The sequence below is a fragment of the Nyctibius grandis genome, chromosome 5, assembly GCF_013368605.1.
Source record: "Nyctibius grandis isolate bNycGra1 chromosome 5, bNycGra1.pri, whole genome shotgun sequence".
NCBI classification, from domain to species: Eukaryota; Metazoa; Chordata; class Aves; order Nyctibiiformes; family Nyctibiidae; genus Nyctibius; species Nyctibius grandis.
The window spans coordinates 57,430,456-57,456,075 of NC_090662.1; the positions used below are offsets into that span (position 1 = coordinate 57,430,456).

Here is a 25,620-nt window from a genome sequence, read left to right on the forward strand (position 1 = left end):
TCTACTGTGTGTTTGCCCTATGCAAACTCTTTCATGGGTTTCTCTGCCTTCAGAGGAATGGGTCAGGGTGGGGTGGGAGAAAAAGGTCACCATTGGGTTCAGTCTCGTTTGATTTTCCACATGAGAGAGCTCCATCACACAAAAGGAGCTGCTCTACTTCAGGGTATGCTGGTCTCTCCCCTGGCTTTCTGGTAAGAAGCTGAATGACTTTCATGTTTATAATAAAAACAATTTTTTTATCCAGTTGTTTTTCTTCAACAGTCCCATTCAAAACCTCAGATAAAATCTTCTGGAAATGCCACGAGTCCTGAGATGGATGTCAAAATGGCTGCCAGGACCCAATATCTCCTGGCCCAAAGGACAGGCTTTGTTTTGGAGCTCAGACACAGGAACACAAGCCAGAGCTCTGATCTCTTCAGGACATCACAGGATATAAGCTGCTGCCTGAAAGCAAGCTCCGAAGTAGTTCAGTAACCTCCAGGAAAGCTCTGAGGTTAGGGAGACGAGCGCAGCCAAAGACGACATGAGGAGTCTGCTGGCACCGCTGATCGTGACTCTGGCTCTGGCAGTGCTCTGCTGTTGTGAGGAAGGTAAGGGGATGTCTGCCTGGGAAGGCTCCTGGGAGTGCTGCTAAACCCTGTAGCTTGCCCTCAGCCTCCTGTCAGCCTGGGAGAGACGCAGTTTTGGGGGGAGGAGGTGCACTGCCAGTCATTGCACAACTTCAGATCTATGTCGAAGAGGCAGAGTCATGGATGAGAGAGGGCTTGGGGAGATGGAGAGCCTCATCTCTTGCTGGGCACTTTCTTCCACTGGTCAGCCACCCTGCCCTCCCCGCCCCCACAGTTGCACCACTGAATTATGGCAGAGAATTTGAACATTTTAATATGTTTAAGCATTAAATCAGTTTAACATTTAGGTGAACTGTCAAAAGTATGCTGGATGCTCACTTTTGAGTAAGAGCTCAAACAGAGCTACAGGCAGATTTGTGTCAACCACAGAGAAAGGGATTTTGTGCCTGCCAGTCCTGGAGTGCTGTAGGATGGCAGAGATAGGCACCAAGTCAAGCCTTTACCTGCAGAGAAATGTGGGATGTGGAGAACTTCTGAAGGAAAAAAAGCCTCCTATTGGTGGTTAAAAAACCCCAGAGAGTTGTCCCATTGAAATAGGAGCACATCACTTTTGAAGGTGATTTAGTGATGGTGACTTTTCATGATGAAGAGATAGTAATGCAGTGGCAGCTCTATAGTTGATGAAGAGAGAAGGATGGGGGGAAAGAACAGAAAAACAAGTGTTTTCCCTTTACAGCAGGAAAAGAGAAGCTAAGCAGAAAAGAGCTCTGTCTTTTCCTGTATTATCTCATTCAGAGTCAAATTTTGTTCAGTCCTTGGCATCAGATACATCATGATTCAATACTGGCAAATATATTTTGTTTGATCAGTGTTTTCCTTCTGTCAGTCTCTTTCTCATTTTTTTCACTCTTGAGTATATACCTGCTTTTTTTTAGTCATTATTATGTTCCAGAATGCTTAATGGCCTTGGAGTAACTTCTAATTTTTTTTTTTTTTAAATCCAAGGAATGTATACATTGCTTAAAAATAGAACCACACACAACATTTTTCACACAAAGTTTTTGTTTAAGAACTGTTGTTATTGTTTTTGGTCTCTAGAGTTCTCTTTCTGCCCATAAATACACTTAATGCTAAATACCTGGTGACTTGGGTGCATCTGACACTGTTGAAAAAAAGTATGGTGAAACACTGGAAGAAAAAAAAATGTGAAATAAGGCAGTGTGGGAGAGCCAAGACTAGGAGACCTTCCAGGATGCTTTGCTTGTGTGTTTGCAGGGAGTATTGAGGATTAAGATTAGGACTGAACACAGAAATACAGTGTGTAAATTCCTCTTGGGAGGGCTGGCGAGCCACGTGCCTCAACCCTGAGCCAGAAAGCTGTGAGGACAGAGTTGTTCCTAATTTTTAGCCTTATTTCTCTTCCCTATCAATGGCTTGTGACTTCTCCCTAGAGTTAAGGAAACTTCTCTTTCCAAAGATAGAGGACATGCTCAGCTATCTTCAGGTTTTGTCCAGATTTGGGGTTTTGCTGAAATGGTCCCCTAGCTCTATCTGTCCCTGCTCTTAGCAAGGGTGGGGAGGAAGAAGGAGGAAGGTCTTCCTCCAGCTTCCACAGTGGTTATATGTTTATTGTGTCATTTAATTTGGCTCAGACGAAGTTGAAATCAAACAAATCCAGGCGTAACGGGTGAATTCTGATGTGGTGAGGAAGTCTAGCCCTAAATGGTGCGTGTTAATAAACCCCTTATTTGGGATTTATTAAAGGGGGAGAGCTGGATCCACCCAGTAGGTAGAGGGATTCAGTTAGAGTGGAGCAGAGAAGGGTGACTCACAAGCAAACTCCTCTGTGTCTGTCTGTCTGTCTTCCAGATCCCAAAGACCCCTCAGAGACTCCCAGCGCTGCCAGTGAGTATATTGTTGTGAACAATGCTCAGCTCCATTCTCCTGCATCTACTTCTCTTCTTCCCTTTGATAGGTTCAAGGGATGAATGAGAACCATGCTGAGTCCTTCTCGCTGCTCCCTTTTTGCTCCCTCAGGGGTTCAGTCCCTGAGGTGCAGGAGCACCTGCAGCAAACGGAGGGGCTGCCTTTCACAGCCATGGGGGCAGGAGACACCAGGGAGGTCAACCTCCCTGCACTGTCAGCCTAGCATCGCCCCAGGTATGCTAGTGCCATAGCCTGCATCTCCACAACCCTTGAGCAGCCCCCAGGCAAGACGCGAGTCCTGCAGGTTGTTAGCAGCTGGATGCATCTCCCCTCTGTGAAACAGGTTGGTGTGGGGGGAGCAACATGGCCAGTCTCCCTTCTTCTCTGAGCTGGCCTCAGAGACCTATCCAAAGTGACTGCTGCATCCTCAGAGTGTTAAGAGAGCAGAACCTGTCCCAGGGCCTCTAGGCACTGGTCTTTTGGGTTGACTGAGCAGTCAGCCTGGTGTGCAGGATCACAGAACAGAAAGGTTTGGTGCCACACTGCAACAGGCTGTGACATCCCTGCCAAACCCCACAACATGGAGAGCCTGAAAGCAAATGCCTGCCTTAGCTGCTACCAAAAGCTGCAGTTCCCCTTCTGTCAGGTCCCCTGGGACATGGAGATTTGCACATCTTGGAATGTTCACAGCTTTTGCAGCAAGCTGATCCTGGCAGAAATCTGTATGGTAAATGCCCCTTGTTCTTCCCTGTTTTTCCTTTCTCACACCTTAAAGGATAACATTGCTGCTGGGGAGTATGAAAGCTGGTATTTCTGCAGTGAGCCAATGCAAACACAGATTGGGAAAGAAAAAAAATGCAAACAGTGTTCAGGGAAAGGTGGTGATTTCTGACAGCTCATTAATTGCCAGTCTCTGTGTAGTGGGTATTTTGATCCAGACTAAACCCCAGCTTGCTCGAGAGGGGGTACCTGCCAAACAGAAACACGATCAAACACCCTGTGATGATGAGGGAAGGGCACAAACCCCCCTGTCTCCTCACAGGCGGAGGTCTTGGAAACTGCTTTCCCACAGTGACAGCGACAGTTTGCCAGTTTATCTGCAGAAACATGTACTGGTGTGCAGCTGCCTTTGTTGCTGGTGTGCTGGCATCTGTGCACACCTGTGCTGCTGCGGGTTCACCCTGTGGAGAGAGGCTGGGCTGTGCTGTGCTGAGCCCTGTCTGGGAGTAGGGGGTGAAGTGGCTTTACCTGTTGTTTGTGGGATGCTCCACAGCACCCCAGTGTTTGCACAACCACAAATCCAAGAGGGCAGATAAGCAACTGCTCTGACATGGTGTGTTAGTGGAGACCAGGGGCCGATGCTGTCATGGCAGAAAGACCTCTCATGTTCCTCAAGTCCTGAACACCAGGATCTTTGCACCTCCTGGGTGTATTTCTCCTTGGGTGATGTTTGCTGTCATTATTTTGTACCCTTCACCTTTCATGGAACGCTGCACATGTGAGCAGTGGTATTTCCATGTGCCGCCTGTTGCTTATGGTTCATTAGAGGCATTTTTGAGGCCTGGCAGCTGGTATCCCACATCACTCTCAGTCTGAGTCAAAATATAGAAAGGGAGCTAAGACCCTGAAGTCAAGCAGGCTAAGGAGAGAGGGTGCCATTCCCTTCATTTTCTCCTTATTCATATTTTATGCTGTCATGACTTTGCCTTCTGCACATTTGCTGTGGACTCAGATTATGCTGTGTGATGAGGGAATAGAGTTTATGACAGAAAAGGCCCTTGCTCCACGTAGATGTGCAGGTTGGAGCGAGGAAGGAGCTGAGCTGTTGGGCTTTGAGTGGACAGTGGGGTGGGGAGAGATGAATGGGCAATTAGGATGGGCCATGACAGTCATCTGCTTGTGAAGAGAGAAAACTGTCCCTTTTCAGAAGTGAGACTGGTCTTTGTTTTGCATAGACCAGGGCCCTGGATCTCTAACCTGCTGTGTTCTCTCTTGGTAGGCATCACAATTAAAAAGGAAGTTGCCAATGCCTTTGTGAAGAGGCAGAAGAGATCCAGCCTGTATGAACGGTAACAACTCAGGAGTCAGGCTGAGAGCTGGACTCTGGACCTGTTCTGAAGAGGGGGTGGGAAGGCAACAGGACATGACAAGGCATTAATTTGAAGTACATTTATGTCATTATCTTCATGTGTAGAAGCAAAAAGGTTGTAGGAGACACTGATTGATAGATAAATGGTCCTTTTCTTCATAAATATCCTTTTGAGACCTCATAGATGGACCCTTATTCCTCACAGGGAGACAGTAGTATCTGTCTGGGCTAGCCATGGGGACAGCAGGATACAAGTTAGAAGCTGCTCTAACCTGCAGGGTCATCAGAGCTGATTTCCAGCATAATGAGCATCACAGAGCCTTGGTCATTGTCTCTGGTTCCCTACAAAGGAAGCACAGCTCTGCTGCAGGGATGAAGCTAGATCAGAATGGCTGTTCTTTCTGGAGCTGTAGAACCTACATCCATTTGTGCAGAAATTCTAAGCATGAAGCTTTGGAGAAATCCTAGCTATAAACATTTGGAGAAATTTGAGGTCATCCAAGAATGTATTAATATATTTCCTGGAAGAGTTTGTTAAGCTGTTGTCTCATGTAGACCTGTGGCAAAAAGAATTTTTATTCAGTCTGTCTTTGGACTAGAAGGATAATGTTGTTTTTAGCTAACAGAAGACTGGGAGGCCCCATCTGTAGAGGGGAGGATCAAAGTATTGTAGCAGAGGAAATGGTTGATTTTGAAACCTGCAGTGATTAAAAACAAGATGAAATTCAGTAGTAGCAACTGTGCTGACTGTACTGACTACACCTTACAGGTGGTGCATTGTAAAAGTAGCTTTTGCTGTAAGCATTAATCGGTAAGGACTGAAGTAGACAGACAACTTGGTGTATTATTTGATCACAAGGTAAGGCTAGTCTGGAAATATGGATGCAACAAATGGAATTCAAGGGTGCTGCAGGGTTTTTCCAACACAGAAATAAAGAAATTCGTGAGATACTGGTTGGATTTCTGTAGCAGGAAAGATTAACCAAACCTGGAATAGGAGTTGAGAAGTGCAACCAGAGTGTGTAGCTGAGACTAGAAGATTTGGGCTTGCTTAGCCCGGCAAAACAAAAGCTGAGTGGGGATAGTATCGCTGTCAACAACAGAAGTGAGGATGACGAGAGAAAAGTCCTTAAGCTAAAGGAAAATAGTGGCTGGCAGGAAAGTGAGCAGAAACTGGGAGCAAATAAAGGTAAGCAGGAAATAATTAAGTAAAAAATAAAATAAATAACAACAACAACAAAGATTCCTAGGTAGTTGGGGAATGGGGTTGGGGACAAAAAATAAACCCTAACTGATTCTGTGGTCTCCTTTGCTGTTAAAACCTCAAGAGCAATTGCTTTAAGTTCAGTTAAATTCCAACTTTTTCAAGCATTAAGTAGTCCACCCCTATGTAAGCAGATGTTTAACTCACCATGAGAAGTCCCCGGTTGGGGCACCCTGGGGAATCAGTCTCCTTATGTTAGTACCATGGGTGTGAAACCTCTCCAACTGCATCTACTGAACCTGCCGAATGGCATCTCTCTCTTTGTCTACTCCAGGTACTTTGAGTATTACAAAAGTCCAATGGAGCAGATGCATGAGCGTTGTGAAAACTATCCCCCCTGTGACTATCTCTCTGACCAAATAGGATTTTCCCTGGCCTACAACCGTTTCTTTGGGAGATACTAAGGATGGGACGGTCACTTCGTTCATTTTGCTTGGGACCGCTCTGAACCCCCCAGGAGGAAGAATATTGTGGGTGGGAAGGAGGGAAGAAAAACATCTAGACTTCTTCAGAACACCAAGGCAATAATTATCCCACTTGTTGAGCTTGCATTAGCTTTCTTCCTTTCATCACAAATCTTTCTTTTCAGTCATCTTTTGTGGTATTTTGAGCTTCACCAGAAATTATTGAGAAGACTCTGTCTTACCTCCTTCCATTTGAATCCCCAGGACACAATAGGTGAAAAAATTGTGATTCGTCTCAAGAAAATCAATGTGTATCTTAGAAACATAACAAGACGTTTTGTCGTCTTCTGCAAAATGCGTGAGGATTATAGAAGGAGAATGTCACAACCTGTGTAAGTGTGATGGATCTGATCCTGGGATACTCACTGGGAAGAAGGTGGAACAGCTGCCTCCTGGTACAATGACTAGGAAAGTTCAGTATTTTCAGGTAGAAAAGTCACCCTAAATATGTGCCAATGTAGCATTATTTTGCAAGGACAGAAGTGTGGAAATACTGTTACATAGCCAGAAATCAGTTTCTGGTACAATTTTCTGATTATACTGTCACAAAACTTGCCTGTATAGCAACAACAGATAAATCCCCAAAGATACATTTGAGGAGTCCTTTTAGATGAAGCCTTCCATTTGTATGCTGCATTCAGTAACTCTCTGTAAAAAATAACTTGGAAATCTCTTGTTATTTTTGTTACAATTGGCTTCTGTTGAAACTGAATATACCCAATCAGAAAAAAAAAATAATCTGTTCCTCTCTGATGTTTTAGTATTTATGCTTTAAACTAAAAATGTCTAAACAGCTCCAAAAAAAAAGCAAACAAACAAACAAAAAGCAATGAACTGTATGAAATAAACAAAAAGAAAATCCGTTCAGGAATGAATTGAGGTTGTGTCAGCATTTGGTTTATTCAAGGCAGCTTGTATCTCTCTCATAGACATATATAAAAAACCTGTGTGTATTTATATACATATCCCCTTCCCTCTGCACTACTTCATTCTATCCCCTTGTATGAATATTATACCTTAGCAACTTTCTGCACAGCCTCCCTTGATGTTATCTGGCAGCTTTCTTTCTCTGAGAGGTAGATAGCAGAGCCCATCTCAAAGGACAGGGACTGCTGACCCTCAGGAGACTGAGAAAGACCAAATCTCTCTGGTTGTGTGTAAGCCATTCCCAGCCGCTAACTGCAATAAATACTGCTTGTGCAAAGCAGGTTGGTGTGCTGCTTCTCTCTGTTCCTCTGTGCAACCTTTATCTGCAGTTGGGGATGCCTAGAAGATAAAGCCTGCTCTTGTGAACCCTGAAGAGCAGGATCCAGGTGTGTGAGGCTTCCTTCTCCCCTCCTGTGCCCCAGTATGAATCAGAAGTGACTACACTGGAATTAGGTCGCGATCCCAGTACACAGTGACAGTGAGAGAGAGAAAGGCCAGGCATTTCCTGATTCACCAGTGTCCTGGTTTTGTGGGGATAAAATTATAGAATAAAGTTTCTATTACATTTTGTTTTAGTTTGTGGCCAGCTGTGGCATGGTGATCAAGGCTATTACCAGTGAAAGCCAGGGCAGCTGACCCAGGCTGGCCCACAGGTGTATTCTATAACATTAATGTCAGGTTCACTATAAATTGGAAAGCTTGGGGGGCTTTTTGCTCATCTCTCTTCTCCCTCTTTCTCCTTTTCCATCTCTTTTCAACAGTTACTATCCCTAAAGGGACTTGCCACTACTCTATGGGCTAAGTATAACTTTGTGTCTTTTGTATTAGTATTGATATTAGTTTTTTTTATTTTATTAAATCTGTTTAAATCTCAACCCACAAGTCTCCCTCCCTTTCCCAATTCCCTTTCTCGGTTAGGGAGGGGACATTGGATGATAGAACAACTGGTTATTGTTTAGTCCTAGGTGTGGGCTAAATGGAGACAACTATCTACCGAGTTCAGCATTTCTCTGAAAGACCTTGCCCTGAAGTGAGGACATGGGATAAGGCCACTGACATGGCTGCCAGTGTGAGTGTCAGCACCTCTTTGGCAAGGTTCTATGACTTGTCAATACAAGGTCAAGGCGAAGACAGCTAATAAGTAACTCTGCTTGTCTTGGTCAAATACCTGGGACTGGTTCTCCTGTTGACATAAACTGATGGGGCTTCACTGCTCACAGCAAAGCTCTCCTCTGAATGCCACCTAGTAAAAATGAACAAAGTGCTCATTGAAAGCAGTGAAAATTTTGCTGGGAAAAATACAGGAGAGATTAGTGAAATCCTAATATCTGCTGTACTAACAAGTTAGTGGTTTTGTTGTTGTTATATGGTTTTGTTTCCTAAAAAATAAAATCAAGCTTCCTGTCTATATTTGCATCTTTCTGTTACTTCTATATTTTTCTCTCCCTTTCGGTAAATATTTTTTCTGGGAAGTTGCACACGAAGGCCTTGATCATGTCATCTGCTCTGTGTCACCAGATCTCTGTATGGGCTGAAATCATTACAGCCTTCGGGGGTCTGAGTGCACAAATCAGACAACGAATTTACTGCTGGAATGGAGGACTTTAGTTTTCACCTGGTCAATGCACATTTAACAGCCATTATGAGTCCTCTGGTGCCATCTTATGGACATTATATTTATCGCCATGCGCTAAATCGTACACTACGTTGCTATTGAAAATGCAAATCCAGTGGGCTTTCGTCCTCATTCACTTTATAGTGCAACATACATTAAGAGGCCAGAAGGGGAAAACAGGGACATAATCTGCAACTGGATTATATGTAGCTGAATTGACAGCGATTCCGAAATTCTAGTGGGGCTGTTTATCCTGATTGTCAAGTTCCTGCTGGAGCCTGTCCTAGTTTAGTTCCTTTTTACCGCTACATGAAGAGGGGAGGAGATGCCTCTGAATGAATTCACAACCCCTTCTCTGGACTCACGTTTAGCAGTTGAAGAACTCCTTTCTGAAATACAGCCCAACATAATGCAGGAATTCCAAGAAGGAGAAGTAGATAGGCTGCATTTATCACTTTGCATCATCCTTTGTGTCATCATCTCCTGTAGTCAGTGGCTGCAGGTACTGTCAGCAGCATCATCTGGTGCAGTGTTACAGATCACTTTGAAAGCGACCCAGTATGAGACCTTTATGTCATCTCTCACCCTATTTCAGCAATATTTGGCAAATGCTCTCTGTCCACAGAATCCAAGCAGCTGCACAAATGTTTCTTCTCTCAGGGAATCACACCCTGTCTACAGGTGTCCCCCTCACCCAGTCTATCACTAGCAGGCAATGGAAAATGAACTTCACTTCTCTGTAGTCAGAAAGAAGCCCTGACTCCTCCTTTTAGCTCTTTTTCCGTGCAGAAGAGTGATCAGAGGCCATGGCGCTTTGCAGGTGAGTAACTCTCTGCGGTTGTTTGGAAGGGTGGCTGGAAACCAGCTACTAGAGAGGGGTTAGTCTCGGTATAGAATCTGTATTTACACATTTTGAGTGTACCCAATTTAAACAGTTCAACAAGGTGCCACTCTGCAGTGGTGTAAAGGTAGAATTGGCAGCACATTATTAGAAACCAGGGGGAGATAAGGAGGAGGACAGTTATGTTATCTCTGCTCCCAGATGGGATCCCAGCCTACCCTGCATTTCTGTGTTGGCTTTATCAGAGCTCTGCACTTCTTTAAAGGGGCTTTTTAAACTCTTGACCAGGGATTGCTCTCCACCTCTTCTTGACACATCACTCCTCAAGAGAGAACTGCCTTAGACTTCTCCAAGCCTGAGTTTTCTTCCTTTTTGCAGGAACAAGAACACCAGATACCTTGGAATTAAGAGAATTATCAAGGTGAAGGACATCTACACCAGCTGGAGTTGGCGCAATCAGACCCTTATGAATTGTGGGCACACTTCTGCCAGTAAATTTTGTTTTCTTTGATTAACAGCTTCTGAATTGCTGTAAGAATCTGGTGCTTGATCTTTAGTTGAAGAATTGTCACCAAAACCTGAGTGCAAATTACAAACTGCAGACTTTCCAGTTTCAAGAAAAAAGGGAATTAAACAGGATGTAAATGACCTCTACTTGAGCTCAATGTTCTTAACAGCATCTTGGGTGGACTCTAGGATGCCAGTACTGCTGGCCAGCCTTCTGTTGCTGATCTCCTTGCAAAGGCCGGTAAAAGGTGGTAAACAATGTTCTTTATTTGAAATGGTGAAATTGCTCATCCTACTGAAATAAACATGTTTTTTCTTTTTTTTTAATTTGAAACATGATATTTAAGGAGATCTGGGTTCAGCAGAAACTCTTCTGCTTTCAGTCGCTCTGTTCCATTTCTTACCTGTCTTAATTCGTTTTAACTACTTGGTTGGAAATTTCTTCCTGTTTGGAGCCAGATGGTTTCTCAGGGTGTGTTTGTGAGTAGATCTTATGGAATTGTTCCTCTCATTTCCAGCCTGTCTCAGCTGAGGCTCTGACAAAAGCAGTGTGTTGTTGGATAGGACAGTGACAATACTGCTCTATTGCTTGTGACGGTCTTTTAGCTTTCCCTGAAAACAACTATGGTATCATGGAGCAATAAACTGAATCCCTGTATAGTTTATGGGCCAGTATAACTTCAGAGGCTAAGAAAGGTAACAATTTGGTTATATGTCTAGGTTGAATATTCGAGATGAAGTGAATATCTACTTGTAGAATTCAATGAACTGTCAACTGACTAGAGTGCTTGGCTAGTCTACTAGGAGATTGAAAAGCAAAAATATTAATTAGAAATGCTAGAAATAGATAATTAGCGTGTCATTTCACAGGCAGAATATATTAGAGGTTGTTTTCCTGTTATTGCACCCAGCTGTGTAAATCCTTACTCAAGTGTTTAATGTTTATATACATGACAAGTCCAGCTGGCCTCACTGAGGCAAACTGGATGAAAAAAGTTCTGGCACACTGCTACTATATTGTCCTTTACTGAACATCATTCTCTGGAGCCAAAACATGTCTGAGAGGTATGACAAGACAGGAAGAAGAAATTCATCTCTGAGTGCTCAGGATGCACTGCCCCTAGCACATTGTTTTGCTTATTCTTTCCCTCTTCAAAACCACTTATTAATCATGAGCAGAATGTTGAAATAAATGGACCATGGGTCTGTCCTGCAGGCTTTATACACTCACCCTCTGAAGGGCCAACTCTCCTGAGGTGTTTAATGCCAATGACGCACATCAAATAAGAACTCCGGCATCCTGGCTGGCATTTGCCTGAGGTGGGGCTTGGACAATAACCTGAGGTTTTTCAGGAAGGTCTTGTCAAAGATGCCTACCTGCTCTGCTTCCTTTGTCAATAATGACAAAGAGGCAAGAAGAGGGTAGAGAAAAACTTGGCTTGCATCCATAGATACACACAAAAAGTTCACACTTCTGATGCTAATCTTCATTTGCTTTTATGTTGCAGGCTGTGTCCCACCTCATGATGGATATGGCTCTGCATTCCTTTGATGACCAGTATCTGGGGTGCAGAGAGCAGATGATGGAAGAACTGGAGCGAGGAGACTATTTCCAAAAGGAAATAGCTGCTAACAAGGACTATTTGAGTCTATGGGAGAAGGCTCAGGAGGCTTTGTTAAAGAGCCCTGTAGGTCTCCTGAGGGAGATGCATGAGAGCCATGCCATAGTCCTCATGGCTTACACCATGAACTCTTCCCTGCACTCTCAGCTGAACTGGGCCACATCTATGGCAGGAAGCTCTCCAGAGCACTACAGACACAACTTCAGTTTCAAATATTTTCACTTTTACTTAACGACTGCTATCCAGATAATGAAGCAATGGCAGAGCAGCAAGGAGAGCATGGGGAAACGTAAGTGCTACCAGGTGCACAGGGGTGTGAAAGACCTACATATCGAGGCCACCGTAGGCAGCAGGGTGCGATTTGGCCGTTTCACCTCTACCTCTCACCTCTGGAATGAAGCCCAGAAGTTTGGGAATGAAACTTTGTTCACAGTGACCACTTGTTTGGGAGCAGCTGTTCAAGGCTTTTCTTACTACACATCTGAGAAGGAAGTCCTCATTCCCCCTTATGAGATATTCCTTGTCAAAAGCTTCTTTCGGACACAGCACGGTAACTGTCTGCATCTGCATTCTGTGGGGAACTACAGCAAGTACCACTGCCAGCTCGTGGAAGGTATTGTATATCGCCTTTCATGCGGGGGAGCGCAGGACAGTCTGGTCTCAAGTGCCCCAAGCAGCCCTCACGAGCTGCACCTATATGGGGCCACACTCAAGGCCAAATCTGTAGTTTGCCTGCTGTGTTCACCTACGATAGCCACATGACCCAGTTTTCATCTGTTTGTCATGAAACCTGGGAGCACCCTGCAGCTCACTAGAGATGAATCCATCTGATACACAGCAGATCTCAGGGTTCTCTGTAGCCTCCATTCATCCCATCTGCCATTGCAAGGATGTCGTAGGACACAAGTATTTGGGTCCCCAGCATTCCTACTGCAAGGGCAGATGAGATTTGCCGGCAGCCCGAATTCAGATATTTGTTTGGATGGCTTGCAAGGCTGCTACACTTCAAGCCTCAGGACAAAACTACTGCTGCTTTAGTTGTGTTCTCTCTCCTGTGGCAGAAGGGAGGAGAAGTATCCTTTGGCAAAGCACACACTGTGAGTATCCTGGCTACAGAGATAGCTATTCTGTGCTGGAAGAACTCTCTGGGCCTGTTCTATAGCCCTGTCCTTCTGTGAGTCCACTGCCAATACAGGACTCTTGCTTTAGTCTCTTTGAACGATAGTGTGTCAAATGCAACCTTTGAGCACAAAATAATCATTTAGAAATGAGAGTTTGTGCCTGGACCTAAGCCAAAGTAGTAGGTAGACTTGAGGACATGGCTCTTCTGGGCAAAGGCTGTGTTAGCAAGTGCAGAAAGCTCTAAGCAGTCAAAAGAGGTCTAAATGACTGATCTCTTGACTTTCTTTCAGCTTCAAGAAGCAAGAACAGCGGTTCTACTGCCCTCGCCTCTGCCATTCTTCCTAGTTTAGTTGGAGTTTTCATGTGCTTGGCCCTCAATGACTGATTCTTTGGCTGCATCCAGATATATACACTTGAATAGTGGGCAAGAAGAATTCACAGGAAATCGGTCTCTGGAGTTCCTGTTGTTACAGAAGGTTCAACCCTCCCTTTGCTTTCAGCTGCAGCTCTCCAGCTGAGACTGGAACATTCAGCCTAGTTCATCAAAAGAGACATTCCCTGGACCCATTCAGGTAGGAGGGCAGTTACCTGTGGCCTTTCTGAAGAGTAGGGCAGTGATACCCTTCACTGTAGGTAACTTTTCCCTTAGGCATTCAGGGAAGACACACATGGACTTTGGACTCTTTACAGATCTCTTAGTATATTTTTAGTGAGAAAGAGTCTGTCTGTGGGATGCAAAAGGCACCATGGTGCTAGAGTTAAGTGGGTTACTGTGCAGCTTTGCATATCTCCTTTGAGTGCAGGGTCCTAGGGGACAGCAAAATCTGTGGCTGCTGAATAGCAGTCTTTCCCCTCTGCATGAACCCCATGCACCAAAGCCATAGCTGTCATTTCAAGCTGCCTGTCTGCATCTCACACATGGGCGATAGAAGCATAAAGCTGCCTTGAGACATGAACTTAGCAGCAGAGGATCATGAGACTTGTCAGGCCTGTCTTCAGCTTTCATGTTTGACTATAGCTTTTCTTCTGAAAAGCTTAGGCAGAACCTGTTTTCATAACAGTCCTCTAGTGGCTGATGAATACATGTTGGTCATTTCACACTGAAATTAAGGAGAGCCTGTGGAGCCCACTGCTGTCTTCACGGGTGTTGAATGTGACTGAAATTCATTTACGTGCCTTTCTACTTTGCTGGTCTGCAATGTGCAATGCTGGAGGTTGAATTAACATCACAAACTGGAATTGGAACTTCTGATTTAGCTGTAGACTCCTCTCACTTTTATGTGTTTATTTAGCTCTTCTGGAGCCTTAGACACCCAAGCCAGAACAGCTAGGAAGTTCTCCCATCTCCAAAAAACAAGAGTGTGGAAATAAGAAACATTTTCTGCCTTTCCCCTTTCCAACATGTCTTGCTTCCTTTTTTACCGCTGGTCCCTCACCCCCACTGACGCTAGCTCTGGGCTGAGGCTACAGTCAGAGATTATCTCACTGGTCCAAGGAGAGACTAGTTATGGTGATTTAACTTTGCAGTGGAGTCATCAAATAATTGAACTGAAACTCACTGACGCACTTCACAAACGACCCCAGCTTTCAGATGCTGCTGATCTTGGCAGGAAGCTGGAGTTCTGTATTCACTGCCCCCTATGCAAAACAGTAAGCAACAAGTTAGCTATCCAAACGAGATCTGAATATAAGAGGACTGCACAAGCTGCCAATCAGCTGGTTAATCAAAGGCAAGGACAGACAAAAGCACCTGTGTGAACTGCTTGACTCTCAGAGCAGCTCCGTATAAGCTTGGTGCTGCCATTCCCCTGGAAATCCTGTGGCAAGGAATGCAGAACTTAGGCACACGAGAAATATTAGCATTAGAAATGTAGGCACTTAAGGAATTTGGACGTCTTCAGGTTTTAGCAGATTAAATGGAGGAGTTTGAGGCTCAGCATCTTGTGTATCATGTTTAGGTGTTTGTAATGGCAGACCATCATCTAATCATCTAAAACCTAGTAACATGTTCTGTGACACTGAACTACTGCCCCTGAAATCCTGAGAAGACATGCTTGCCCAGGGAGCTAAAATAGATTTAATACAGAACTATTTTACTATTAGCTTGTTTTCTATCTGTATTTCATGTTACTTTCTTGTTGCTCTTGGTTTACCAGTGATTTCAAATAATAAGTTGTCAGAACTTGATTTTGACCCCTAAATGCTCCAAGATACTAAGCCCAGGTTTCAAAAAATAATGAGATTAGAAGCAGCTGCTGCAGATACATCTTTTTTGTGTGTTCAAACATGCTTAAACTCTTTCCTATGTGAGAATTACAGGATTCAAGATGGATTTCTGACACATCAGCACATTTATGTCTCTTGCTGCTTATCTGTTATTGCTGAGATGCAGGCTTCAACCATTTTAACAGAGGTTTGGAATCCCTCACAAGGTGGCTTCAGCACCCTGAAAGCCTCCTCTAAGTAGTCAGCTGCTATTTTCAGGCTTTTCTTTATGGATCTGTGTCCTTGAGGGATAGCCTGTAGGAAAACAAGAAGTGAAGAGGAGGAGGGTAGAGAGTGAAGCCTGAGCTGTTGTGATGTTCCACTTGAGGAGGAGCTGCCTTCTGCGGTACTTGGTGTCTCATTTTGTTGCAGCACCTTCACAATATCAGCATAGTCCATAAGAAGTTCTGATACTTGGAGGGATAAGGCAGGTGAACTCAGTAACTGATGAATAGCAGATTCCACTGCGTCAGGGAAATTGTCATGTTTCAACATCACTGCAACGAGCACACCCACGATGCCTTCTACAACTCCCTTGTAATTCTCATACAGTGCCTTTACTGCAGCGATCTTGTCCTGCAGGGAGGTGGTGGGACCAGAAATCTTAGCGTACAAACTGTGGCTGATGCTTTCCTGTACACCTTTGTCTTTTGTTTCCATGGTGGCTTGCATCTCTTTCAAGGCACTGACCAGGAGCTGCAGATTCTCTTTAATGCTGAAATTTTCTTTTACTGGCATGATGGGGAAGTTGGTGCCAAGATGCGCATTGAGGAGCTGGAATATTCTGTTGGTTGAAGAGACATAGAAGTACACTAAGTCATGCAGATTCTGGCAGGCCTCGAACAGCCTTTCTTTATCACTCTTAAAACCAAGGCGGGCTAGCATTTCTGGAGTGGTGTCTGACTCTGAAAAGGAAACACAGGAAATCCAAAAGACACAGGGGAATAACACTGGATATATTTTCAGCTAGAATGTTACATTTCTGAAACCAGTATTACAAATTATCAACCCATCTCACCCACCCTCCCCCAAGACATTACAGTTAGAAGAAAACACAGAAAAAGCTGTTTGTCAGCCTTTTCAGGGGTCTTACCAAGCAGGTCAGCAAAATATGGTGTCAACAGCTGCAAGTATCATTACTCTTATGGCTGCAGGAAGTATGACTGACCTTCAGCATGCAATCTAAAAAGCAATGGACATGCTGTAAGTGAATTTTTCTTGCCTTTTGGTGTTTATTGGCAAATTTATGGGAACCCTAGCAAACAATCTACTTTACATCATCCTTAGGACTAGAATCCTTCAGTTTGTATATACTGGTGGCTCTACACAGAATTAAACTGACATTCTGGGGAGTTGGGAATAGACCCAGCAAAGTCAAATGCGTCAGACATCTACATTCAAGATGCAAAGCAATTGAAGGCTGAGTAATGCAATGTTTTGTCAGGCTACAGTTTGCTGTGAAGTGACCCATATCTGTCAGTTCATACAGAGGCTAGATGTTGCAAGCACCCCTTGGTAGGTGGAAGCACAAAACATTCTCCTTGCTTGGGCTCCTGTCTTGCTACTGTTTTGATTATTAAGGAAGTTATGTCTTGCTTACACCTAAGAGTTCTCCCAAGGCTAACTGCAGGCACAGTCCTGGGACAGCACATGGCTGAGGGACTGCTCCTCATGTTGCCTTTGCTTGTGCCAGAGCCCTGGAAAGCCATACTGGTTGTGGCAGACATGTTTCATCAGCTATTGCTGTGGTTAGATGTGCAGTTAGATGTGTCCAAGTAGTTGCAACTTCTCATCCCACTTCATACTTTTTAAGACTTTTCTCTCAGTGCTCAGCTCAGCTGTCTGCCTCTTCCTCCTTTCCCTCCCCATGGCTAAAGTGGTCTGAAGTTGTGTGAAATGGCAAAATTGATTTTAGCCTCCACTGCTGTTCAGCCAGAGCTGGCTCTGGGGCTCCACACCACTTCTTCCACTCTCATGGCATCAGAATAGAAGACCTGGCAAATTGCAGCAATGAAGGGTGACAGTCACTCCAGATGAAGTCCTTCCCTCAAACTTAATAGGTCTGAAACAACCACTGTTAATCTTCCTTAAAGACCCAAAGAAAAGCAGGAACAAAACTGCTTGCTTATTGTTTAAATGATTTTTGGTCATGTTCCAAATGATAGAGACTCTAGAAGAGAAGAATTTGCATCCACTGCAAACCTTGAAGACCTGAAATCAGTTTCCAGCCTACAGAATGTGACACAGAGGCAGTTGCCAGCCTGATCAATTCAGTTCAGTCCAATATTGGATGAAGTATTTCAGTACTACATGGCATTCTCAGTTGATAACAGAAGTCACAACTAATTGATGGTTGCAGAAATGTAATAGTGAAATCATTAGTGTTCTCTCTCAGCTCATCTTCTCATGCCTACAGCTCTGAAAACAAGGGGAGTTTGGTACTCAAGTTCTGGGTTGAATACAATAGCTCAGCTTTCAGGGGAAAACAAGCTGGCAATTGCAGAGTACTCATTTTATGCTTCATCTTTTACTTTCATCTGAGAACAAAACTGTTCTCTACTGGGGAGGCAGCATTCGTGACCAGAGCCTAGTGAGCAGCAGGACCATCTTTCTAAGGATCAGAGCATGAAAGATGTCTAGCTTGGATGAAGGCAGAAGTACAAGCTTGTCTTGCTGGGACAGACAAAGCCTGTTTTCACTGTCTGTGGTATCTATTTTTCTCTTTGTGTGGGACTGTTCAACTTTTCTTCCATAAGGCACAGGTATACAAAACCTGTCATGGCAACAATTCATTATTTCAAGGAATAGCTACAAGCATTAGTGTTTATTGTTTATACTTATAAACAACAGAAATTTATAAATCCTAGTACAAAACCTAATCCTGTATCTGTATGAATGCAAAGTGTTGTCCTACATGTTTTATGTTCTGAGAACATCAAGTAATACCATCCCCTTTCAGCCATGGCTGTAGGTAGCAGTGATGGTACCTTTGTTGTAGGCAGAGGGCTTCATGCTGTACTTATTCTTTCCAGGAACAAAAGGCCTTTGGAGGATCTAAAGTTCAATTGGGAACTAGCATGAAATAAACTGAAATCTGTAAAAATTGGAAGAAAGGGGAAAGGAGGAAGAAAACGAGATGAATCTAGGTAAACATCACACAATAGAACTAATGATAAGCAGGCAGGCAACAGGACCCAGCTGAAGCCCAGCCTCTGGATCCCTTACTCGTCACATGCCGCTGGAAACCACCAGAGGAACAGAGGGGAAAGAGGATGTAGTCACTGTCCCATACACATTTCAGCTGACTGCAGGAGCACTCAGACAAAATCAGGTAAGCAGTCTAAATATTTCATTAGGAAAGCTTCTGGAGAAAACCTCTCTGGAGCTGGAGAAATAGTCAGAAATATGGAAATATATGTGACCTGCCTAACTCTAGAAAGCAAATGTAAAAACTAGCAAAAGTGTTAATGTGGAGAGTAAGAGGTAATTTTAGCACTGAGACATAAAATCTAGAGCAGTTATAGGAGCTGAAATAATAATGCATAAAGAATAGATGCTAAAAGTCTCCTCTACAACTGTCTAGTACATAAAAGGTTTGTTGAAGTGCCATTCCTCTTAGAACATTTTGTCTCCTCAGTTTCTACAAATAAGGAAAAACAAATGAGCTTTCAACAAAACATCACTGGAGTGGAAAGGATCTAATATTACACTGAGTCAGAGAGCAAGCCAGCAACATCCCTGAGGCAGGGACTGATATGAAATCATACCTCGCATTGACATAGCTTTATGTTTCCTGAAAATCACAAATCTTTACTGTATATCTACTTTGTTCCCTCCAGCTTGAAGAAAAAGAAAGATGTGTTAAAGAGTTTATTCTCTTGACAGAAGCTACAAGGTAAGTGGCTGGAAGAAATGTACAGTACTGTGCAAAATATTGTGGAAAGATTAGCTTCAGACTGGCTTGTATTTCAACACCGAGACTCGAAGTTGGCTAGGGGACTGTTGAAATAATTCTGGTTTTCTACGGTGATCTTGTGGGGGAGGCTGTGTTTAGTAAAATACAGCTGCATCAGTGTCAGGTGATTTGCAGTTAGCAGATAATGCAAGAACGACAAAGGACCAAGATGACACAAAGGTATCATTTAGGAAGAAAAATCTAGCTAGTCCACCACATACAACTATTTGTAGCTGTAACTGTGATATGTAGGCACCAACAGCAAGAGGAGATTTGTCTTTGAAAAATGCGAAGCACTGCATAAAAGTGGCCCAGATTTGCAATAAGAGGGCTGAGAATGCAAAAGTGCCAACAAAGAAACTAGTCATCCTACTCATTCATAGTTTGCCCCTGTTGCAAAGTAAGACACACGCATTCAAGTCAAAATTATGGTAAAGCATTTTTACTTTGCAGCTGGTGATGGGTTAAAAGGAAGTGGCCCTGAGTTGATTACAAAAGCTTAGTGAGGAGGAATAACTCCATGATCACTGATAACTCTGCATATTGACATGCAGGTGATGAAGAAAAATGTATTAAATATGCCTTTTTTCTGGCAAACCAGTGACAGCTCAGAGAAGAATGGTGACCGTAAGGATTAGACACAAGTGTTTGGGGTGGGGTGGGTGGAATCAAAGAAGTTAAATTTTGTGCTCTGGTCTGTACAGTGATAATGGAGGGTCAGATTCTGCCCAGTCATGTCCTAGGATTTTGGTGAGCACTCGCTGGTGTTAGCTCTGCACAGGACTCCCTGGGTATGGAGAGAGTGTGGCTGTGCAAGCAGGGCTGGTGTGTGCTGCTTCAAGGTGATCTGCCATCACAGACATCCAGCTGGAGCAGGTGCACCTCATGGTGCTCACAAGGCGTGCTGAACATCACGGGGCTGTCTGCAGCTGTTTGATGTTCATGGGGGAAAAAACAATGGGGAATTGATTACAGCATTAGGGAGGTGAATAAACAATGAGGGAAAGCGGTAAGTATCAGGGAAGAAAACACAGTAGGAGATATGTGTAAGGTGATATAGGTTAGGATGGGTTTATTATAGATAATTTTACTATTCTCTATGAATTCCCAAGTATGAGTTTATTAGTATAAACAGAGTGCTTATATAGTAACATTTTCTCTTGAATGTGAGGAGAAATAAGCTACACTGGCATAAAACACCCTTATGGTGATAACAAACTGTGCCCACTCCATCAGTCATCACAGTTGTTTAAAAAATCAGATGCCACTAACTGAAAAAAATAGGCTGATGCAAAAGTGTGTCTAGAACAGGCCTTTCACTTCCACAGCTTATTTTAGATTTTGCTGATTAGGTGAGATTGTTCTGTTTTTTTAGTGAACTAGTTCAGCTTCTACCATCTTCAGTTTCCAAGGTGGAGAATGACCCACGTTCATTTTACCAATCTGCTAATTACATATTTGTTAGCTATTTTTGTTGCTCTGAGTACGTCCAATGTCTAATAAGGTCCTTTTCCAATCATTTGGCTAAAGATCCAAAACAAGAATTAAGATTTCTACATTTACAAGATATGCCTTGGGATTTGACTTGCTGAGTATAAAAAGAACCAGTGAGGCAGAGACAAAGGACATTTCACTGCTTTTTAAGGGCTAGGGCTATGGGTGTTGAACAGAGTAAGAGATCTCTTCTCTCTCTTGAAGTAGTCTATTTCAGAAGAATGGCGCTGAGCGACCTCCTTTACCCAGATAACCCCAGGAGAAGGCAAGAATTGATCCATCTGCACCAGGAATTGCTCGACTGCATGTCCACAAATTGCTGTGCAACAAATGAGCTGGCTAGAGTGCTGAATGAACACCTGGGCTGTACCATTACCCACGTTCAGATGAGAGAGAGCAGCACTGTCAAGGAAAACTGTGACATTATCATTCGAGCGATGAATGAGATTCAGCATCAGGTACAGAAGATTGATAGCAACATGAAGGAAAAGCTAGAGCCTGTGCTGTACCAGAAGCTGTATGACATCAAAGAGCCTGAGTTGGAGAAAATTGCAATAGCCCATAAAGTTTTTTCCATTGTTCTTGGAGAAGCAACTTCAACAGCAGGGATGGTAGCTATCAAACTACTTGGTTCCAATCTTATAACTTTCACTGTGAGCAAGCTCGTCAGTCTCCTTGTGCAGATTGGGGCATCTGTTCTTGGGGGAATCAGCATCACCATTCTCGGGCTCGGCATTGAAATGATCCTCCATGCCATCCTGGGAGCCGTGGAGAGGAATCAGCTTCTGGCAGCTGTAAGAAGCTACGAAAAGCACCTGGCTGAGTTTAGAGCAGCCTCAGAAAAATACCAGCGTGCCATACGTGAAGTGACTTCTTTGGTGAAACAGCAGGTTCAATGAATGAAGTCAGAGTTCTCTCCTGCTGTGACAGCGACTGCAGCAGCTGTGCCTGCAGAAACGTTTTTGATTCATCATGGTAAATAAACTGTCAATGGCTTTTTTTCTTATTAGTGGCAGCAGAGCAAGAGAAGTGTCAGATCAGGGAATTGGCACTGAAATATATTAATAGGGAACTGGCTTACAGGTGCTTCTGGGAAGCAACACTTCAAATACTTTGCACCTTTCCTTCAGGTGTTTTCTGGAGTGCGTTGTAGATAACCTTGAACAATAATTTGTACTAGTGCCAATAATATTCACTGCTGGAGCAGTAGTGGTGAGGTGGAGTGATTTTTCTCTTACTGTATTTCTATATCAAAGATGAAAACATGATGGGAGAAAACAATTTCAACAAGCCAGTCCATGTTGTCATCTGGAGGGCTCATCAGGACAGCTGTAGCTTAGTGTGGATTAGTGCTAAATCTGATAGGCTGAATTCCCTGTTCATGGAAGTACTTACGAGTACTAGCTGAAGCATATTTAACTGCTATTTCCTGTCCCATCCCTGCCTAAGGAGCCAGCCAGAGATCTTTACATAAACTCTAATCCCAGTAGATTAGCAGGTAAGAGAAACATGGTTGTACAGGCAAACACACACAACCTTGCCCCACAACTGAGAGAAACCAGCTGTAGTGTTCCAGGTGTGCCTGACTGTGAATAACCTCTTATGCTCAGTGATGCCCCACTCCTGCCAACCCACAGGTAAATGTTTCTGTGCACAGTTGCTGCTCTGTTGATTGAAATAGGATTATACACACGTACAAGTGTCTGCAGGATTATAGGCCTATTAATGCACTAGATTTATTTTCACGTGCTTTACCCAGTCCCATGAAAGTGGGACTGCCAAGAGCATGTTCAGATTCTGCATTTCACAATATGCTACCAAATGTCCTTATTTTTTTAGATTTTAAAAACACAGCTGGAAGCAAGAACATGATTTGCAGTCTCTTGCTCTGATTTGCTGTGGTTTGCTTGTTTTTGTTTTTTTTGGAAAAAAAAAGTAATTTAAGAATTAATAAAAATGTACCTGAATATTGTAAGATCTCTCTTTCTTGTACTTGGTTTGTTTTTTTTTTTGTTCTGTCTGAAAAACCAATCTTAAACCCAATCATGAAAAAAGATTAAAATCTTCATTATAGATGCAATTTATAAATTCTTTTTTATATCCATGATAGACTAATCTAGTAGGATTGTGTATAGGTTCCTTTTTTAGTACCAGCTTCCCCCATACTAAAAGCATATCCAAATTTGTATATTTGTTAATATTCAATATTAGCAATATTAGATTATTATATTAATAACTAGATCGTGCCTGTGAAAGTAAAGACATGGGTGAGATTACAACAGGGAAGCTCTACATTGGCTTCACAACCCTTCCATTCTGGGTTTTGGTGTTTTGTGGTTTTTTTTTTTCCTACTGTTCCCACTTTTAATCATCTTTTTTGACTCCTCTTTGCTTTTGTGTTCAAAAGCCACTAGATGGCAATGCATCTGCTGGCTCTCAAGCAGCCCTGCCAGCCATCAGGGAGAAAGCCCCGGGTTCAGGAGCACGGATGGGTGCCAGGGACTGGCAAACTGGGACCAGCACAAGCGGCAGACTGGGCCATGTGGGTCAGGAGAGGCGATTCAGAGGAGGCAAAAAGCACTGCCTTGCCTCACACGAGGTGTTGTGGTGGGTGACATGGTGACCTGAGGCATCATTTCTGCAAGATGTGACATCTTCTGTGTCCTGACACAAGTGGCACTCAGTTTAGAGGTACTTGATTGGAGGCAAGAGACTGTCAATCAGCAGAACAGCAATATTTGAGTGTTGGAGAGGCAGGAGCTCCTGGCTCCTGCTGACTTTCTATCTGCAAATGTACATTCTAATTTAGGGAGAAAAACCACCAGCTTGGTACGTATATTTGTGAGATTGCAAATCACTGCTGTACGAGAATAGCGGAGTCAAATAAAAACAAATCTGTTGTACTTTTCAGGCAGTTTGTCCACATTTTCTTGAAAGCAAATTCTAAGCAGCATCAGGGGAAGTGGGATATGCAATGAGGAACACAAAAGATATACAATTTCTATTCACCTCTTGGTAGAGCCTTGTTCCTGGTGGGCTTAAACGAAAGCTGGCTTGCCTGCAACAGCAGGTGTGGCAGGTGTCCTCATGCCCGTGAGATGTTGGAAGATGTTGAAGATGTTGGAGGCTGGCGGGCAGCAGCCTGCTCCTCTGCTTATGAGGTAGGAGGTTGTGAGCTCAGAGAGGCCCAGCCAGCATCCCTGGCCACCCTCCCCAGCCAGCTAGGAGAACCATCCGTGACCTCATAGAGGGGTATGGCAACATCCAGCCCTAACAAGGTAGTTTTGAGTTAAAAAACCTGCTGATCAGCTTGGGAACTTCCCAACTCTAGGAATAAGAAAATCAATTGGATTTACTTGCATTACTGACAGCTACATATTTGAACTGAGTGCAGCATGCATTTAACCAGCTAGATGCAAGGGAGAGCACCCAGTGGAACAGAAATAGCTTAGCTCTGTTTCTGCTTGGTAACTGAAACTCTGTCTCACAAAATAAGAAATAATTCCTGCTTTCTCTAGCCCTCTGATCAGTCTTACACTTGGTCCTCCAAAGATGTCATAACCAGTCTGGGGTTAGCCAGTCTGCTGATGTGTCTCCTCTTAACTCCCTGGAGCTGCCTCTTGGTGTGACAGAAGTACCAAGTGACAAATGTCAGAGGACTATTGTCCTCTAAGTCAGCTCCAAGTCAGAAGACACTGTTGGGAGAAAGCGCTTAGGGCTGGGGCAGTACCACTGTTCCCACTGAGCCCAGTATTGTCATGACAGAAGACCCCAAGCCCTGTGAGGAGCACACAATCTGCAAAGCCTCAGCTGTGCCCCTCTCCAGTGACATGACAGGGATGTGTGTGGCGACCGTGTTCCCATCACACTCCTTCAGGCATTCTCCCTCTGCTCAATCTGTTGTTGTGGACAAAGGATTAATATTATGCAGTTTTGCCAAATAAGAAGAGCCCCAAATAGGAAAATAAACTGTAAATCCGCCAAAACCAGTCTACACTGCTTTCATATATGTGTAGAAACACTGGATGGTTGCAACCAAAATCGGCCCTGTAGCAAATTCTTTCTGGTAACAAGAACAATATAAAAGAACCGGCCAAAGAGGTGCAAGGTGGGGATGTCTCTGCTGTGTACATGGTGAGCAAGACTCCCGAGGCACTGAGAGCTCCTGAAGCCCTGGCTCTGAGGATGGTCCTGAGCTGGTCATCTGCTAACTTGGATTTTGTGCAGTTTGCAACTGATGGTGTTAATGTTATCGTCTTGCTTTTACCCACCCTGCAATGATCCTTCATAAAGTTCCAAGTTTGCCAGCTAAGTCTCCATTATTTGAAAAACTGTAACAACATTGTGTTTCATGGCACATACACCCATGATGTGGGTGGGTCAGGGGGTCTACAAATCCCGCTCAGAGATCAGACTGTCTCTGCTCCCAGGTACATCTGTGCATAGCAGAACATCCTTCCTACACCTCCCCCAGCATGTTAATTCTTTAAGCCTGCACCCACACTTTATTGCTTGCCTCCTCCTTATTCACAGTGATGCAACTGGTATCCAAGGAGATGTTCCATGTACCTTTATCCTGGTTCTTCATGTGTCTCGGGACTTTTGCCAGGAGAGGCACTTGGGGCAATGAGGCAGAACAGTTCCCACCAAGCACTGACCAGCCTCTGCAAAGCTCGTTACCAACTTGCTGCAGGGGCTTCCATGGCAGGGGGGGCTGCAGGGAAAGACAAGTAACAGAGTCGATCCTATGGTCCCTGCTGGGACCAAACTAGCTCTCCTGCTCTCTTTGTACAGCCTGAGTTGCCTGATGAACTTTTCTCCAGTAGCCCCCTGAAAGAGCAGCTGGCCCATGAGCCTAACAGAGCGATGCCAGCCCCACTGACAGGGCAGCAGCGCTGACTTAGGCCAAACCCAGCAAGAAACGTATGTAACACCTGAGACTACCAGGAACTCCTGCTCC

At 43.9% G+C, this 25,620-nt stretch overlaps 3 protein-coding genes across 3 annotated transcripts; all 3 read left to right on the forward strand.

The window, feature by feature from the left end:
• The first annotated feature begins 476 nt into the window (after positions 1–476).
• Positions 477–7,487, forward strand: LOC137664194 (osteocalcin-like). Its single transcript, XM_068402006.1, has 4 exons — positions 477–590; positions 2,439–2,474; positions 4,495–4,564; positions 6,123–7,487. Exons 1-4 carry the CDS (start codon positions 524–526, stop codon positions 6,250–6,252), a joined length of 303 nt encoding a protein of 100 aa, XP_068258107.1. The 5' UTR covers positions 477–523; the 3' UTR covers positions 6,253–7,487.
• Positions 7,488–10,359: 2,872 nt separating this feature from the next.
• ART4 (ADP-ribosyltransferase 4 (inactive) (Dombrock blood group)) lies at positions 10,360–13,331 on the forward strand. The gene is made up of 4 exons (XM_068402155.1): positions 10,360–10,450; positions 11,459–11,460; positions 11,711–12,437; positions 13,237–13,331. The coding sequence occupies exons 1-4, from the start codon at positions 10,360–10,362 to the stop codon at positions 13,329–13,331; spliced, it is 915 nt and encodes a 304-aa protein (XP_068258256.1).
• A 5,131-nt stretch (positions 13,332–18,462) lies between these two features.
• Positions 18,463–21,588, forward strand: SMCO3 (single-pass membrane protein with coiled-coil domains 3). The gene is made up of 3 exons (XM_068402252.1): positions 18,463–18,542; positions 19,051–19,106; positions 20,865–21,588. Exon 3 carries the CDS (start codon positions 20,882–20,884, stop codon positions 21,557–21,559), a length of 678 nt encoding a protein of 225 aa, XP_068258353.1. The 5' UTR covers positions 18,463–18,542; positions 19,051–19,106; positions 20,865–20,881; the 3' UTR covers positions 21,560–21,588.
• The last annotated feature ends 4,032 nt before the right edge of the window (positions 21,589–25,620 follow it).